Here is a 19727-nt window from a genome sequence, read left to right on the forward strand (position 1 = left end):
ATTCCTCGCCTGGATCAACAATCAATCTGAAATCAACGCTATATTATCGGTATTATGTTTCATCATGCATGCATGAAAGGGGGGGGGGTTCTATGCTTCGATCGTCACCAATGGAATACGTTACACAGTACATTACAGACACACGCTCTGATCGCGGGGAAGGAATTATTGCATCAACGCAAGATTGATACCATATAGCCCTTACCTTGACTAGGATGTACTGCAAAAAGAATATTCCAATTATCTGATCGCCATTCCATGTATTGATGTCGATCGTGTTGCCAACATAATCCACCAAAGAACATGAATCGGCGGTGCTTGATTCTCCCCAATCCATGTGTTATAAACGTTACTCCTGCCCGACAAGGAAAACCTGGACCGGCCTTTTTAGATTGACGTACAGGCCAAGCCAGAGAGATCCCAAGGATGTGCAATACCGGCCGCGTGTATATTTTCCCTAACGGACTTTCACTTCCGCGTTCGGGTTCCGCGATCTGATTGGCCACTGACGTTTCTCTCAGCGTCAATCGCGTGACGCCTAGTTCTATCACTGGTTAAGCTTGGCGACTCTTTAGAAGTTGGTTAAGGTTAGAGTTTGGTTTAGAGCAGGGCGATAGACCACCAGCCCTGATTCCAAACTCTAACCTTAACCAACTTCGAAAGACTCGCCAAGCTTAACCAGTGATAGAACTAGGCATTAGCCCAACTAGCAGGCTGTTAGAGGCATAACTAGGCATAACGCGATTGGCGCAGAGAGAAACGTCAGTGGCCAATCAGATCGCGGAACCCGAACGTGGAAGTGAAAGTCTGTTAGGGAAAATATACATGCATACCGGCCGCAAGGCGTTAGGCGGCGGTATTGGACGTTTGCGATCTCAGACCCATTCCCAATGATAACATCGGGCTCCCTCGATGGATTATGAATGGAAATAGCGAATAAAAGAAATAACGACCAAAACCCGACTTTTCCCGGGTTTGGCGCTCAAGCGATGGCGAGTTAACCCGACTTATCTCGGGTCTGGCGTCCAATGTGTTAAGATGCATCTTACGAGTCCAAACAAACATTTACATTTTCCAGATCTCCCGTCAAGGCGCCTTTTACTGTACGGTGTGTTCCTCTCTAACAATGGGACCCGCCGCCTCCCTTTGGTATTGTATATCTTCTGACGTGAGGAGGGCGGGCAGGGAATACACCAGGCTCCATACAATAGTCCAACAGTTTCACAATATTTTCAGCCACCTTTTCTACCTCCCCGATGGGACTGAAAGATATATGATCTGTTCCATGTGAACAATTTGATATACATGAGAACCACACACAAACTACGACCACACACACACGCGCACACAGAAACACAAACACGCAAACACATCCTCGATCTACCCTGACGCAGATAGCAGACTTTGCCTGCCAGAATGTTTGTGCTGGGGACAATCTGTCTGTGTAATTAGTGTTTATATGTCTAGTCAGCCACGGGAATGGCCCAGAACTCGTAAAGCATCTATCTCTCTGTCAGAGGCAACAGACCCCCAGCAGTCTACGTGACGTGACTACTCTATCACAGAGAAGGGACTCATTTCTGTTCAGAAAATGGATCTGGAACTTGATGATACAGCTTCTCGAAAGCCCACGATATGGACAGACTGAAAGCTCGGACTGTTTGAGTTGTGGGTCCCTCTCCTCCCTCGTGAACTGTCATGATGATGATGACAGACTGTGGACATCCTCTCCCTCCTCGTGGCGCTCATATTTCACACTTATTGCTTATATTTTCACAGGCTTTGTGAGTTATTAGTCATTACGGGTTCTTCTTACAAAGTGTTTTATTTTTTTCTAAATCGCGAACTATAACTTGAAAATATACTTTTGAAAAGACCTAACATACAGTATATTGCCCACATTTGATCTGCTATCTCCTCTGCCCCCGAAACACAGAGAATAGCGATGAAAAGGCTCTTTCCCATAAATTAGACCCTTTACGTAAGTCTTGCATTTATAGTGTTGGCACGTGACGAAAGATCTCCTCCGTATTGGACGTAATGGTTCCCATCGCCACGGTTCCGGCTAACAAGAGGCTCAAGCAATTATATAGACCTGTTGTGGAACAACTTTTAACCAGCGGAATTCTCAGCCGCTCTTATTAATTGGATGGACATTCCTGGAGCGCCCCCATGTGTGTCCCAGATGCTCCGACAGGACAGGATGGGAGAACCATGCCAGCAACATGCTAATTACAAGCCACGAGAAGATGGCTCTGTTTTACACTTCCTCTGCATCATCCCTCCATCATCCCTCCGTCCATCCATCCTCACTAGGGATGCTCGATGTCGGCTTTTTTACCGATACCGATATACCGATATTGTCCAACTCTTAATTTCCGATACCGATATCAACCGATATCAACCGATACCGATATATGCAGGGTTTCCCCCCCCCAAAAAACGGAATAATTTCAGGTAATTAACATTACATATCTCTTGTTGTGGAATTAACACATTATGCATACTTTTGACAATAAATAAAATCTGAATTTGTTCTTACTTGCTTGCCTGGGTAAATAAAGGTTATAGAAATGTAAAAAAAATATATATATATATATTTTAATTTTTTTTAAACCGATACCGATATTTTCCGATATCACATTTTAATGCCGATATCGGCCGATAATATCGGTAGGCCGATAATATCGGACATCCCTAATCCTTACCATCTGTCATGTGTCATGTGGTCCTGTTGTTTTATGTCTACCATGTAACCAACTAATAAGGGGGTCTTGCAGTTGGATCCATGTTGTGTTTGTGTGTGTGGGGGGGTGCCTGTGTGATGTCTGTGCCAGGCTTTTTATGTTTCCCATGTTTGTTTGTTTTGTTTATGTGTGTCCGCCGGTCACCATGTCAGTCACTAAGAGACGTAAGGCCCATCTGAAGAGGCTGGACCGGAGGTGGACGTTGGGGGGGGTGATCAGCAGGCAGCAGAGCCGAGGTGACTAGAGACCCCCTGCCTCCCTCCACACTCCATCCCTCCCTCCCTCCCTCCTCCTTCTCCTCCTCCCTTTTCCTGTCATCCCTCTGTCATCGCTCCCCTCTCTCCCCCTCACCACCCATAACCACTCTTGTCTCCCCTGTCCCGTAGCTCACCTCGTCCTGCTCCAAAAATGTCTTAGTTGTGTTTCAGTCGGAACGCCATCGGCACGGTCCCACAGCGCGCAGACCACTAACCGACGCTAATGTGAAATAATGAGCCTTGAAGGCAGAGGTGAAATCAAGTCGTTTCTCTAAAGCGAAACTTGTCTCACAAAATGACTCCATGTTAAAGCGGTTTATGTTATTAAAGTGAAGGACCGAATTACAGAAAACAAACCGAGCCACAAACCAAGCGGCCCCAGCGGTGGAGTAATGGACGCTGGTGTTGCCGCACATTAAGATTTCTGCCACTTTATTCGCCGGGTTTATGAGGAAATTAAAACATGTACACGCATGCAGTTTTCTGAAGAGGTTGAAGTGGAAACCGAGACATTTATTCTCACTTAGGTGTTGATAGCGAGGAGGACAAGGCCAAGAATGACTTATTTTTTTGTTTTATTCCTGTGTCTGTTATTGAAAGAGAGAAAAGAGCTCTTGCTTGTTCGTATTCCTCTCACCCCGCAACCAAGGCCATGTTTCTTTTTCTTTTCTTTTTTTCTTCTTCTTCTACATCAGTTGCAGTTGGATTTCTGTCAGAGGAGTAAGGATAGGCTGAGTTCAGCCCAAGGTTTGTGCTTGGCAACGGCTTGCTGCTCTCTGGAGTAGAGAGAGGGAGGTTTTTTCCGTTGTAGGAACTAAATCCCGCTTTGCAAAAAAAGAAAAGAAAAAATAGCCGAAATCGTGCTGACTACAGGAAAAATAGTTTTTAACAGTTATGCAGGCGATGCATGTTGTGGTTAACATAATATCTGATTCAGAATTTCCCCCCTCGGCTGAGGATTATGTTGACAGAGGTTGAGGGGAGCCACAGGAACAGGGGCTGCCCCCAAGTGGGAAACCGCTCTACCAGCTCTGAAACGGAGAAGCCGGAAGTCCCAGAGCTCATGGGAGACGGAGACAAAGCATACAGGAAATGTCCTTTAGCCCGTTATTTACATGGCTGTACAAGAGACCTAGTTTGTGCAAGTAAAGGGAATTTATATCCCACGCCCATTCAGTCCTTTCAGAACCTTGGAAGGAAAATGAAAAAAATAAAACTGTTAAAACAGAATGAAAACAGAGTGATATCTGTATTCTGACAGTGTAGCAATGTAGCATGCAGACAGGTCTCTCTCTCTCTCTCTCTCTCTCTCTCTCTCTCTCTCTCTCTCTCTCTCTCCCTCTCTATCTCTCTCTATCTCTCTCTATCTCTCTCTATCTATATCTCTGTCTGTTTAGCAGGTCCCTTCTCCTCATGGTAACTGTTTTACTCTGTGATAAGAGCCCTCCTCTGTAATGACAGGAAGTGTTGTCACTGAGTATGCTCCCTCTGCCTCCTGGGAAGTCACAAATCAACATGGTGTCTCTGTTCTCTATCATGAACACAGTTATGCAAAGCTTCTTTTTTCCTATAAAGGAGAGAGGGAAGTACATTCCCCTTAGTATATAACAGTGTTATATATATATATTTGTATACGTTTGTGTATTCCAGTGCTTGGGAGCATTAAACCCTTGATCTCTAAAGAGTATGTTTAAGTGGTATGTGGTCCAGTTTAGGGCTGCTCCCAATTAAAGACTTTCCTGGTCGACAGTCAGTTCGTCAGTTCAAACTATTAGTCGACTCGTTATATGTTGTACATTTATGATGTAAAAATATATTATAATAATAATAATAATTAGTATTATTATTGTTGGTATCATTATTATTATTAATACTAACAATAATGATACTATTAATCATAATAATACTAATAATAATAAATAAATTTATTTGGGGGGGCATCAGAAAATGTCTTGAGTTTGCATGTTACAAGTTACAGGAATGTTATAAATAACATTGTTAACACTGCTACATTACAGAGAAAAAAAGTCATGCTAAGTGGTACGTTAGATTAGTACTTAGATGTTTAAATGATAAGTCATCTAAGTGGTATGTTAGATTAGTACATGTTTAAATGATAAGTCATGCTAAGTGGTATGTTAGGTTACTACTTACATGTTTAAATGATAAGTCATGCTAAGTGGTATGTTCGGTTACTACTTAATCGCAGATACGAATCGCATTCGCATGCGTGCCGAATGATGACCTCTGAGCAGGTCCTAAATTATTAATTATTATTATTATTTACATGTTTAAATGATAAGTCATACTAAGTGGTATGTTAGGTTAGTACTTACATGTTTGGATGATAAGTCATGCTAAGTGGTATGTAAGATTAGTACTTACATGTTTAGATGATAAGTCATACTAAGTGGTATGTTAGGTTAGTACTTACATGTTTAAATGATAAGTCATGCTAAGTGGTATGTTAGATTAGTACTTACATGTTTAGATGATAAGTCAATTTCGGTATGTCCCTGACATGTCGCCACCCACTTCCTGTGTCTGTCGCCACCCACTTCCTGTGTCTTACTAATAATTGATGGGTTCAGAGAAGTGTTGTGGAGTAAAAAAGTACAATATTTCCTTTTGAAATGTAGTACACTAAAAGTATAAAGTTCCCTAAAATGAAAATGTTCCCCAGAACAGGCGCCCCCAAAATTGGCCATTTTAGTTTTCGTTTTTGAGGACTGCATAATTTTTTGTGTGCAATTTTTGCAAACCAAAATACTATACACTTATACCACATGCATGAGCCTGGTCTCTTCTGAAAGATGACATTCTGAAGTTTCTGGCACAATAAGGAAAACTCACCTTTAGTGCTAATGAAATAGAGTAACATAGGTCTGCACTTGAGTTATAGAAAGACTTGTTACTCACGTTTTTCTGTAGTAGTTAGTAGTCCAGAAGTAGTATTTCCCCAGAATGGCTGGAGGCTTAAAAAACAACCGAGATCCATAGCCTGAAGTCTTATGTAGTACATGTCCAAATTTCATAAAGATCCGTTCAGAAATGAGTGATTAGGAGTGATTTTGGTAAACTGTGTACAAAAGAAAAGCTCTCATAGACTTCAATTCATCCAGCATTTTTTGAACTGTTTTCGCTTGTGACTTTTCACCTAGATCTCTGATTCGTACATCCACAGATGGGGTATCATTGGAAAGCCACACTCATTGGCTACAACCCTGTCCAATCATTTTCGAGATCGCCAAATGATTGACGGAACTAGAGCCCCAAGAGTCCGGAGTAGTATTTGCACAATACCGTGTACTTCACCTCACATATCGGCATGTAACTCGAGAACCGCTGAGCGGATTTTGTCACCTGAAAGGGCTATCGACAGACAACAAATGGGGCTTTAATTCGATATATATATTGTATTAAAAGATATGCACACCCGAGCCACTAGAGGTCGCCAAAGTGCAGGTGGGCAAATCGTCCTCAAGAGGGCCCCCACCTGATAAGAGGTACAGTACTTGAAGTTACTTACTTCCACCATTGTATATAGTATATATTGAGACAGTAACAAGATAATTTATGAGCAAGACAGAGTAGGGGAGACCCAGGAGAGAAGGTAACGGTGGGATTCAAGCTTACCACCAGCAGCAGGGGGTATTTGTGGTTTGCACGTAGCTGCCTGCAAGTGAAGAGTGCCACGGTGAGCGACAATACTGTGTATGAGGATGAGAAACGCAGGACTCTTGAGGAAAATTCCATTTTACACTCTCATCAGCGCACAAAAATGCAGTGTTGATTTTCAATATCCCTCTTCTATCCCCTTTTCCGCCTCTCCCCCCACAGATTATACCGCTTGACGTGTTTTTCTGTTTCTGCTTGAGTTATATGTTTTCTTGCTCCAGAGGTGTCATAACTCATAGTCTGACGTGAGTCGTGTCTTTTTGTGCTCTCACTTACTCCCGGCGCTGGCTACGGCAGAGGAGAAGTACGTGACGGTGCAGCCCTACTCGGGTCAAGGGAAAGATGAGATCGCCTTCGAGAAAGGAGTCACTGTGGAGGTCATACAAAAGAACCTGGAGGGCTGGTGGTTCGTCAGGTAAGGAGAGGTCTACCTTAATTGACCTAAGAGGGCAAGACATGCCTTACAAAAGAAATTATCGTGGAAATTATCGTTTGATTTAAATATCCTGTTTTACCGTGGTACTGGCCATTGTATAAATAATTGACCATGATACTGCCATGGTAAAGGTTATGTATCACCATGGTGACACTTTATTTATACTTAAATAATACCATAGTGTAATCCAATTTAAACTGTGATACTGATGGTAATATTGTGTTATTGCCATAATTATTCGATCACAAAAAATACCATGATGTTTGACTGCTTTCACAACACTTCGATTTCCCCATATTTGATTATACATCTCTTGCTCTCTCTCTCTCTCTCTCTCTCTCTCTCTCTCTCTCTCTCTCTCTCTCTCTCTCTCTCTCTCTCTCTCTCTCTCTCTCTCTCTCACTCTCTCTCACTCTCTCTCTCTCTCTCTCTCTCTCTCCCTCCCCCTCCCAGGTACCAGGACAAGGAGGGCTGGGCTCCGGCCTCCTACCTGAAGAAGATGAAGGACGACTTCTCCCCTCGCAAGAAGACGGTGACCGGCCCGGTCGAGATCATCGGCAACATCATGGAGATCAGCAACCTGCTCAACAAGAAGGCCCTGAGCGAGAAGGACGTGACGCTCGAGGACCCGCCTGAGGAGAGCCCCCAGGTTCTCAGGAGAGAGATCAGCCTGCCCATCCCCTGCTCTGACTCCCCCAGCCCCGTCAACACGAGAGAGATCAGCCTGCCCATCCCCTGCTCTGACTCCCCCAGCCCCGTCAACACGCCACAGGAAGGAAAGAGCAAAGCGGAGCCTCCTTCGCCCGCCGTGGCCCGCGTTGCTCCTCACCGTGTGGAGATCGGTAGGTCTTGAGCTTTTTGTGGTAGTTAGGGATTAACTGGGGAAAAAAAATCTCAGAGACTCTGGGATCGAATCCAGCTGTCAGCGGTACCTCCGGCTTGGTTAATCGTCCCTACTAACACAATTGGCTGTGTTAGCGGGTGGGAAGCTGGTGGGGTATGTGTCCTGGTCGTTGTAAACTGCGACTCCTACTGGTCGGTCTGTTCAGCTGCAATGGGATCTGGGGGAAATAGCGTGAACCTCCGCACACGTTACGTTCCCCCAGTGAAACTCCTCGCTGTCAGGTGAAAAGAAGCGGCTGGCGACTCCACATGTATCGGAGGAGGCATGGTAGTTGTACACCCTCCCAGGCCTTGGCATGTAGCACCCTCCCCAGGCCGACATTGGGGCAATGTGCCATGCGCAACTAACCTGGATGGGGAATTGCATAACGACTAAATTGGATGGGTGAAATACAGAAGGGGTGGCGCAGCGGACATTGCGCTCGTCACCAAGGGTACCATCCAAGGGTACTACGACTATGCTTGCACCTCATGGTACCAAAGCACCTCAAAGGCGCTAAAAACAAAATTACAAACATCTCAAAACAAACTGGTCAGACTACTGCTTGACCTTACTCCTAGAACCCACCTCACCCCTGCCCACTTTGACAACCTAGGATGGCTTAGAGTAGACGACAGAGTACAGCAACTTGCAATGGGCCTGGTCTACAAGATACACTACACGACCAAGGTACCCATGTACATGTCAAAATACTTCCCAAAGGTCAGTGAATACCACGATCACAACACCAGAGGGAGCTCCACAAATCATGTTAAACCCAGATTCGGCTCAAGCAAGGGACTAAACACGTTTCGCAATTATGCCACATCAATGTGGAACACCCTACCCAAAGCTGTAAAGGAATGTGAATCACTACCCACTTTCAAAACCACTCTCAAAGAACACCTACGGGAGACTGCAATTCGAAACTGGCCCCCGTAAATGTCCTAACCCAACCCCCTCCAATGTACAGTAAATGACCAAGTATGGTTTTGTCAATATTCCAATGTACAGTTTTGCTTGTACAGTTGTACAGTGTCCCCCACCCACCCCTCCTACCCAACCCCCCACCCCCACCCCACCCACCCAACCACCTCCAATGTACAGTTCCCCCCACCCACCCAACCCCACCCCACCTACCCAACCTCCTCCAATGTACAGTTTCTACGTCAAATGTATATACTCTCTTTTCTGGACTCTTTTTGTATCACAAACAGTACTGTATTTGCAAATCTGGTATGTCATAAATGTATAGATGTAGCAGTACTGTCTATCTGTATGTCGTGTGTGTCATATATGTTATGATGAATTGAAAATGGGGGACCCTGATGTAAACAAGACGAAAGTCTTTCTCTGGTCTGCATCCCCTTAACAATTGTATCTATTGAGCTGTACTGTACTTGCCATTCTGCAATCTGTTAATAAAGTTTTCAATCAATCAATCAATCAAACCAACGCAAGAGACACCGGGTTCGAATCCGGTTGTCGGCATTGCCTCCGGCTTGGACCAGCCGTCATACTAACTCAATTGGCAGAGTTAGCGGGTGGAAGTCGATGGGTGGTAATCTGGACGTTGTGGACAGCGACTCCTACAGGTCGGTTGGGGGACGCCTGCACAGCAGAGACAGGAAATGGCGGGGGTAGTGTGAGCCTCCCACACGTTACACCTCGCCAATGAGAGTCGGCGCTGGCAGGTGAAAAGATGTGACAGGCTGCCTCCTCGTGTATCGGAGGGGACACGTGATGCAAGACTTCTATCCTCCCTACAACCGGCCAGTGGGGGGCATATGCGAGCAACGTTCAAGACAGGGGAGGGGAGAATTGGTACAGCGAAATTGGGATGGGGAAAAAAATAGAAAAAGAGGAGAAAAAGTGGATAAAAAAAAGAAAGCCCAAAAATAAATAGAATACATTTTTCTTTTCTTTTTTATTATAATAATCTAATGCTCTTGATTAATTCTACAGGTTCCCCAATTCTCAGGCAAAAGCCACCTCCTCGGAGAGATGCCACACTGGTAAGAGTTTTTTTCTCTGTCTATTTCTTTCATGCATATCATTACTTCTGCAACGGAAATTATATCAACTGTGCCATTCTCATTTCTGCTCAGGGATTTCAGTTGCCCTCACCACCAGAGCCCCCTACTGTTGAAGCAGAGTATTACACCATTGCAGAATTCCAGTCCTGTATATCAGATGGTATCAGCTTTAATGGAGGACAGAAAGCTGACGTAAGTCCTTTTTAGATGCAAAGCACCTCTTTGACTGGCGATGTCACTAACTTACTCAGTTATTCACTCATGGTTAGCCGCGCTGCTCCTGGTGGTGGCTCACAGGCACATGGTTCATTGTGTGAGACCATGAAATATCCTGCTTAGCTTTGCATCTATTGATTGATTGATTGATTGATGGCTCAGTGGGTAGGGCGTTTCACATTCTTGTGTTGTTGTGGCATAATTGCGAAACGTATTTAGTCCCTTGTTTGATCCGAATCTGGGTTGAACATGGTTTGTGGAGCTCCCTCTGGTGTTGTGGTCGTGATATTCACTGACCTTTGGGTAGTATTTTGACATGTGCATGGGTATCTTATTGTAGTGCAGGGGTCGGCAATAGGCGGCCCGCGGGCCGAAATTGGCCCGCCAGCAATAATATCTGGCCCTTCCGAATAAATAATTTTTTTTTTTATTTTTTTTTTTATATATCAGACCAACTAGGCTAGGCTATATGTTAGCTATAATGTCCAAATAGAGAAACTACCACCACCTAAAGAATGCTTATTATATGTTGTTTTATCCATGTTGAGAGTGAATAACAGGTATAGCCAGGTGCAATGTAGTGCTTGCTCAACATGAAAAAAGTCAGTGGTGCTGAAATAACAAACAAGCCACACCACATGTGTGGTGTGAAATTAAAACATCAGTTCAGTAGGTCATTCAAACTTTATCTTTACTTATATATGACTGACGGCACCACATATGTGAACAGTAACAATGCAATTAAACTGAAGTCAAATCAGAGCAAAAAATGCTGAATCTGCTTCAAGAAGATGCGCTACATTAGGTATATAAGGAATTACAACGAGACATTTATTAACTAAAAAACAGTAGACATGTTTTGTAAAACATTAAATATCTTTGCATTTGTTTGTGATAAAGACTTGCTTTATTGTATCGGAATCGATGTCATCTCAAAATTTTGTGCATCTCAGAGAATGCGCGGATGTAAAGCATAGAATCTTGAAATATCTAGATTGGTTGTTTTCTCTGGACTGCATCTAATCCGCTGTATCTATCCATTTATCATATATCTATGTCTATCACTATAGGCAATGGAAATGCTAGAAATGGTCACATGGACTGGGAGAACCAATGGAAAATTCCTATTGTTTCTCAATAGTCCAGTGCGCTCCACAGAAAGGGCCGTCAGATAGACACATTGGTTGCGCGTAATGTAAGATAGGCCGATAAGAGAGAGGCGCTTGTCTCTGGTTTTATAATAAAATGGCAAACAGACAAAGGTATAATGTTCAGTGCAAATGTGTATGTCGTTTACAGTTTATTAGGCCACCTATGCAGCTCGTTTATTTTGTCCATTATCTGCCTCTGCCACAAATGTATGTCTTAGTTATAAGGTGGTCTGTCACAGAGTTAAAATGTTTTCACTATCAATATATTAAATTAGCCATTGTTTTTGTTTCCGGCCCCCCATACAATGGCTTGGAAAACATGTAGCCCTCGGCCAAACTTAATTGCCTACCCCTGTTGTAGTGTATCTTGTAGACCAGGCCTATCTATGACACTGTCCTTGTTTTCTTAACAATATTTATAGATTATTTCTTATGCTTATAAAAGGATGAGCAAATGGCTGTGTACAGTAATAACCACAGAACATTACTGTAGATATGTTTTATATATGTATTTATATATTTGTATTATAACGCTATTGTAATAACTCTAGTCTTGTTATACATTTGTTAATTACTGCACACATTCTATTATAGTATTGCTAGATATTGCTATATTTTATGATTTATGACCTTTTTTCAACTGCAAAGTATGTCCCCAGTGGAAGTATTTGTGAACATCCACAATACAAATATACAGCTGTTTTACTTTTATCTAATAAGATACAGTTTTCAGTTTGTTCACCTCACATTCCAAAAAAAAAAAATTCAGATACAAAAATGTGCTAACACTTTATAATAACACTCAGTTATAAGACCTTTATAAGGTATTTGTAGATAATGAATTAATCATGAACAAACCATTTATATACATTCATAAATTATTATTAAATCATTTATAACTATATTTGTATAACATTTACAAATTAGTTCTACATTATTTATAATTCATTATCAACATTGTTTGTACTTGATTTGTTCATCATTAAATAATGTTGTTTAATGTGTAGTAACTCATTTGTAGATACTTTGAAAAATGGATATGAAAAAAAATACTATACTGTACCTCCATTTATTTGTTCATGTTCAACAAATGATTTGTAAAACATTCTTAAAATATCTATAAATCATTTGCAGATGTTATTGTGTGCTCTAATCTAAAGTGAAGACTATTCATCATTAACAAATGTCTAATTGTTTATTATTTGTGGACTTTTTCATCACGTTACAAATGTTGTTGACAGCTTTCGGATCCACCCTTCTTTGTGACATCAAACAGTGACAGAATTAGGACTATAGATAAATGCAATTTTATTAACATATAAAATACATGTGCACACATAACATATAGTGTAACCTGGGGGCCACTAGGACCCAGGAGTACCCTGACCAGGTATTGCCAGAGTATGTAGAGGGAGTCTCATGCGAGTGAGACTTGACTTCACGTTTGTTCCCGTCTGTTTGAATGGAAGCTACATACACGTTATACATTAGCAATTTGTGCTGCACCACGCTTTTAAGGTATGAGCAGGCTAAACACCTTTTTCGTTGGTAAATCTATTCCCGACCTACAACTCCTATATTTTGTGTAGACGTACTTGATGTGGTGGGCGCTAACGTTACATTTGAATTATGTGTTTGTTCCTAATGTGTGCTCAGTATATTGCGGTATGTGATGATGACATGAGGGTAATAATTATCTGTATTTTCAGGCTGTATCGGCGCCTATACAGCCTGAAAATACAAATAATTATTACCCTCATGTAGCATACACGTCGGCCCACATACTACATACATATACTGAGCGCACATTAGCCAACCAGCAACTGCTTTCACAGAAATGAGGAAAGGTCCAACCACATCAAGTACGTCTACACAAAATATAGGACTATTAAGTTGTAGGTCGGAAATTATGGAATATATTTACCAACAAAAAAGGTGTTTAGCCTGCTCATACCTTAAAAGCATGAGGCTGCACAAATTCATTGGCTCTGCTAATGTATAACGTGTATGTAGCTTCCATTCAAACAGACGGGAACAAACGTGAAGTCTCACTCGTGTGAGACTCCCTCTACATACTCTGGCAATAACTGGCCAGGGTACTCCTGGGTCCTAGTGTCCCCCAGGTTACACTATATGTTATGTGTGCACATGTATTTTATATGTTAACACTTTGGTTGCCTTGGGTTAAATTAATGATATACCATAGATTGCCAGCGCTATTTGTCTATGGAGAAAGTCCCCTTCTTTGCAGGGCTATAACTTTTTAAATTCTATTGCTACATTGCCATTATTAGGGCCCATTCAAAGTCCTATATGTATTGTTCATTGTGTAGCAACGTTAAACTTTTTCATTCACATATTCATAGTAAAGTATGGTCTAATGTATAAGTATGTTTTCATCTCTTTCTGCAGCTTTCTCCAGAACGTGATATATAGCCCCAAATGCATTATATTGATGATGAAATACAGTTTGATGGCAATCAGCGCGATATAAAAAATTCCAACTAGACGTACTTCTAGAAGTTACTACACGTCATCTGATGTTGACCGGATGGGCGAGGGGGCGTTTATAATTCCGTGGGCAGCGTTATACCAATCATCTAATGTGGGTCAAATGTTGATAATAGCAGTTAGTATCTAAGACGGTAACGTTACACGCTGAAACTCACCCCAGTCTCCGCGCGCCGTTGGGCGATCATCGTCGAGTAGAAATTTTATCATTATGGGATATATTTTTACCCGGTCCATCTCCAGCTTGTATAATGGTATATACGTCCAAATCATGTTGTTTATCGAGTTATTGCCAATCGATCACCGTGTAGCGTGACGAGCCAGAGTCCCATGAACCATAGCGAGCGCCCGGAAGTACTACGGTCGTCATGACAACCTCTATTCAACATCCTGTATGGCGATTGCGCCGATCGGCCACCAGATGGCGCTCCTGAACCGCCAGAGAGCTCAGTGGGTCCTGCTGGTGGATCTCAGGCCAGCGGAGGGGGAATATGAATCCGATCGCAGATTTTTGAAATATTGATATAAGGACGCTGTACAGCGTCCCCCGGCAACTTTAGCATGGCCAGCAAAGACGTGAAAAGACGTGTCCCGGCACTCAAAGTGTTAATAAAATTGCATTTATCTATAGTCCTAATTCTGTCACTGTTTGATGTCACAAAGAAGGGTGGATCCAAAAGCTGTCAACAACATTTGTAACAGGTGATGAAAAAGTCAACAAATAATTAACTGTATTGGGGAGCTCTAGTAGCACACCATGTAACACGCTGCGTCGCGAAACGGCCGACCCGGGTTCGATTCCCGGACCCGGCGTCCTTTGCCAAATGTCTTCCCCTGCTCTGTCTCCCATTTCCTCCTCTCCCTCTCTATCTACCGGACTGCCCGGTAGACAAACCAATAAAAATCTACAAAAACATATTTTAAATAATAATAATAATTAACTGTATTAGACATTTGTTAATGATGAATAGTCTTCCTTTTAGATTAGGGCACACAATAGTATCTGCAAATGATTTATAGATGTTTTATGAATGTCTTAACAAATAATTAGTTAAACATGAAAAGACAAGTCTGGTAATTGATTTGTGTGTATTCATAAAAGTCCACAAATAAACAAACTATTAGACATTTGTTAATGATGAATAGTCTTCACTTTAGATTAGGGCACACAATAACATCTGCAAATGATTTATAGATCTTTTAACACATTGAGTGCCACGCCCCTTCCGGGAAGTGACCTGGCCTTGCCGTCCATTAACCCCATGTAAACGTAGTTGTACTTTGTAGAGCTAAACCCATATTTTATAGTATAGCTATGGGTCTAATAACACCGTCGAGTGTCAGTGAGTTGCTTCCAGTCAACGTGCAAAAAACAGCTTATTTTTTCATCCGTACATTTCCGTTTTATACCGTTTTGAATATGAATATAGTTTGGGTGCTTCTGAGTAATTCCAGGGAAAAGACGCGAAAACAGCGTTTTTGTGTAATTCAATAAACAGGTTGTCATTTTTAGCCTGATTATCGAATCTTCCTGAAATCAACGCTAGATCATCATTATTATCCTTCCTCGTGCAAGCATGCAATGTGGTTTAGACCGACGCGCCCCCCCCCCCCCCCCCCCCTCCTGCAACCCAATGGCACACAGCCACACACATAAAACACAGATAGCTTCAATCACGGTAGAAATAAATATCAGATCAACGTAAGCTTTCATATATAGTCCTTACCTGGTATCTGATGTAATGCAAAAAAAATAATACAATTATCTGATCGCCATTCCAGTTATCCACAGCAATCCTGTCTCCCGACGTTGTTGGGCATTGCACTTCAACGGACGAGCGGGGTCAGTAGTCCAAACCATCCCTACAAGCGTGTGTTTTGCCGGAGTGTTTAGGACCCACCCCCACGCCGCAGCTCGGTAGAGAAAAGAAACAAACCCGTTTCCAACGGGGTGCAATAATGGCCAAAGGCGTTAGAGGGCGCTATAAGACCGTCTGCCAGCTCAGACACACTCAGAACAGTATGCACAAGGTGCACCGCTGAATTATGAATGGCAATAGCGATTAAAAGAAATACTGTGAGAAAAACGTAGATCTACGTTTCCGGCACTCAACGATTGGCCGACAGAAACGTAGTTCTACGTTTTCGGCACCCAACCAGTTAAGATTGTTTTACAAATCATTTGTTGAACATGAACAAATAAATGGAGGTACAGTATAGTCGTTTTTTCATATCCATTTTTCAAAGCATCTACAAATGTGTTACTACACATTAAACAACATTATTTAATGATGAACAAATCAAGTACAAACAATGTTGATAATGAGTTATAAATAATGTATAACTAATTTGTAAATGTTATACAAATATAGTTATAAATGATTTAATAATAATTTACGAATGTATATAAATGGTTTGTTCATGATTAGTTCATTATCTACAAATACCTTATAAAGGTGTTATTATAAAGTGTTACCAAAAATATCGATACTTGGCGTCAGTGTATCAATACAATATCGGCGTGCAAAATATTGCGATGCTATGCTATATACATTTTTCCACCCTTAGAAATGACAGTGTATTTTTAAGCAAAAAGGTTAAACCACATTACAATGTTAAACCATGCAAATAATAAATTAACTCTCTCCTGGGTCTGTATTTCAGGTAATTGAGAAGAACTCTGGTGGCTGGTGGTATGTACAGATAGGAGAGAAGGAGGGCTGGGCTCCCTGCTCCTATATTGACAAACGCAAAAAGCCCAACCTGAACCGTAGAACGAGTACTCTGAGTCGACCCAAAGTCCCACCGCCAGCACCGCCCATCAAGAAACAGGACTCCCTGGAGACTGTGGCCCCCAACAGCCCCAGCTCTGAGGCCCCAGAGTCCCCTGTGTCTCCCGGGAGACCCGTGTACGAGGAGCCAGAGTACGACGTCCCCGCCATCGGTGATCTGGACATGGAGTCCGAGTTTGAATTCCTGAGGGGAGAAAGCTCTTTGGTGGATGTGAAGCACGAGGACGCCTCCTCAGAGAAGGGTTCTCATCAGTCTTCCAAGCCCTCCCCGGCCTCATCGCTTCACAGTGCCTCCTTCAAGATGGCCGGGTCGTTTGAGGACGGCCCGGAGGTGGAGGGCGAGGCGGAGGGAGAGGAGGAGAGTATCTATGAGAACGATGGCTTCAGGCCCTTCAGAGAGACTCCAGAGAGGCAGCGCAGCAGAGACTCAAACTCCTCCAAGACAAGTGTCCTGTCTGAAACCGGCAGGGCCGCAAACTCAAAGCCCACATTGGGGAGTAGGAGAGCTGTGGGGAACAGGCTCAGGATTGACTTGAATGGAAGCCTGTCTCCGACCAAAGCTGAGGAGGCATCCGGCAGTCCCAAATCCATCTCCACGGAGTCCACCCCGGACCTGTCCCAGCAGTCCAGAACTAAGAAAGAGCAAGAGGAGAACAAGACCCCCTCTGCCAAGTCTTCCTCTAAACCCAAGCCTGTGGTCAGGCCTAAACCCCAGCTGGCGAAGACCTCCAGCGTGGAGAAGATGGACATCAGCACCCTGAGGAGACAGCTGAGGCCCATAGGGCAGCTTAAGAACAGCACCAAGACGTCCAAAGGGGAGGACTCTGAGACAGCCTCTGTCATCTCCTCCGAGGACTCCTTTTCTTCCCAGAGCACGTCCGATCTCTCCTCCATCTACTCCAAAGGCAGCCGGGGGGGGGACTCTGACCTGGAGGGCTGCTGCCTTTACCGCACCACGGACCCCTACGAGAAGGTGCAGGAGTCGGAGCTCAGCTTCCCTGCCGGGGTGGAGGTGGAGGTGGTGGAGAAACAGGAGAGTGGCTGGTGGTACATCCGCTGGGGCGACACTGAGGGTTGGGCTCCGACATACTACCTGGAGCCTGTCGGGCAGCCCGACGACACGGCCGGCTCGGAGTCCGACGGCACCCCCACCAAACCGGGCAGCCTGAGCAAGTCCAACAGCCTGGAGAAGAACGAGCAGAGGGTCCAGGCCTTGAACAACATCAACCAGAACCTGAAGCGGATCACCCCACCGATCCCGTCCAAGCCGCCGGGGGGGCTTTCCAAACCGACGGGTCTGGTCAATGGTTCTCTGAAGCAGAACGGTACAAAACAGCAGCAGGTGGTCAGACCACAGTCTGTCTTCATTTCAGGCCCCATTATGGATGGGCCGAGCCCCGTCGGCTCTCTTAGAAGGAACGAGTCTCTCAACTCCACCGACCACCCGCGCTCCAGCCCTACTGTGCGACGTAACGCCTCATTCGGCACCGTGCCACGCAGCCCGGCGGCAAACCGTAACGCTGTATTACCCAATAGAAACAGATCCGGTACTGGCAGCGCCGAGTCTCTAGGCCACAGCTCTCAGAAGAATCCGCTCCCCATATCCACGGTGAAACCAAAGCCCCATATCATCCATAACAACCTTAGAGAGGTGTATGTCTCCATAGCGGATTACCACGGAGACGAGGAGACTATGGGTTTCCCCGAGGGGACCAGTCTTGAGGTTCTGGAACGGAACCCCAATGGCTGGTGGTACTGCAAGGTTCTGGACAGTGGCAAGCCTAGAAAAGGATGGGTTCCCTCAAATTACCTTGAGAGAAAGCACTAGCACGCATGTTTGGAACTGGGTGAACTCACGCACATGTGTGTGTAAAGACTACTTACACAGACATTTATTTTGTGAAAACAGATTAACAAGAAAATGACCGGTAAGGATTTAAATCATAACAGGTACCTCTGCCAACATGAGCAGATGGATCTAATATATATATTCTTTTTTTTACAAATACGATATGAAAGGAGACATGAAATTAATCTCCATGATGCACCTGGGACATTGCAATTGGAGCAATATTGTGGGCTTGGTGACAGCCAAAGACAACATCAGGAAGACCAAGAGCCATTTTGTCAGTTAACAGGTTAACTGTCCTATTCCGCAGTGATTAACTCTAACTTGAAAAAGCCTAATTGAAAGTAATTCAATATAAAAGCCTTGAACCTTTTTTGTAATTTCCTATTTTTAAGCATTTAAAGCTTTTTGCATGTGGAAATGCTTCTATACTGACAATGCCTTGGGCTGTTAAAAAAAAACATAAACATGTTCTATCTGTATTTTGTATTTTTAAGGGGGAGAAAAAGAAAGAAATACTAAATTGCCGCCAGAGCTTCTTTGCGTTAGTCTCATCCTGACTCTGTCTTTTCTTTGCATGTATTTTTATGTAAGTCCCCTTCTTGTGAAGCTCAATATTTTACTTATTTCAACATTGTGTATTTGTTTTTAATTTTGCCTAATGAAGCAGTCTATAATGTATCTGTATATGTTCACAGTACTTCCCTCTCCCTAAAAGTCAGTCTAGAATCTGCCATATGAATGATCCTAAAGTAGGCTATATGTTGCCTTTCATTGAAATGACATTTTCAGACATTTCAAAGTTTGTTGTGCATTCAGAAGTTTTTATCCAAAAATAAGACTCCTTATGGTGAGCAACCAATAATATTTATTCACACCTATAAATAAACAACCTGGTGACTTGGATATGAAATTGCTCTGGTCTGGTGTATTCGTTTAATTCCTCTTTTTTATTTTTATATTAAAGCACTCATCGTTGTCATTTACACCCACGATTGATGCTCAGAACTGCAAAAGAAAAGAAAAAAACGACTGCAGTAATCAGTCATGTTGATGACATTTTAAAGTTTCTGCTGGGCAGTAAATTAGATCTTAAACCTGTGACACGGCAGGGGTGTCAGGACACTCACTATTGTTTTGTGATAACTGTGTGACTAGTACTGATAACACA

At 43.2% G+C, this 19727-nt stretch overlaps 1 protein-coding gene across 2 annotated transcripts in view; it reads left to right on the top strand.

Annotated features, from left to right (window-relative positions):
- LOC311234957 (SH3 and PX domain-containing protein 2A-like) overlaps positions 1-19437 on the top strand; it is a 134372-nt gene extending 114935 nt beyond the window's left edge. The window contains exons 9-14 of one of the 2 annotated variants that reach the window (XM_084322246.1): positions 2900-2983; positions 6980-7097; positions 7572-7960; positions 9967-10016; positions 10110-10229; positions 16580-19437. In XM_084322246.1, the coding sequence (XP_084178372.1) occupies positions 2900-2983; positions 6980-7097; positions 7572-7960; positions 9967-10016; positions 10110-10229; positions 16580-18535 (2717 nt within the window). In that variant the 3' untranslated portion in view covers positions 18536-19437. The remainder of the gene's footprint in view (positions 1-2899; positions 2984-6979; positions 7098-7571; positions 7961-9966; positions 10017-10109; positions 10230-16579) is intronic. The other variant, XM_084322247.1, reaches the window with a different exon arrangement.
- Positions 19438-19727: the final 290 nt, after the last annotated feature.

This window comes from Notolepis coatsorum (assembly GCF_963971535.1).
Source record: "Notolepis coatsorum genome assembly, chromosome: 9".
Taxonomy (NCBI): domain Eukaryota; kingdom Metazoa; phylum Chordata; class Actinopteri; order Aulopiformes; family Paralepididae; genus Notolepis; species Notolepis coatsorum.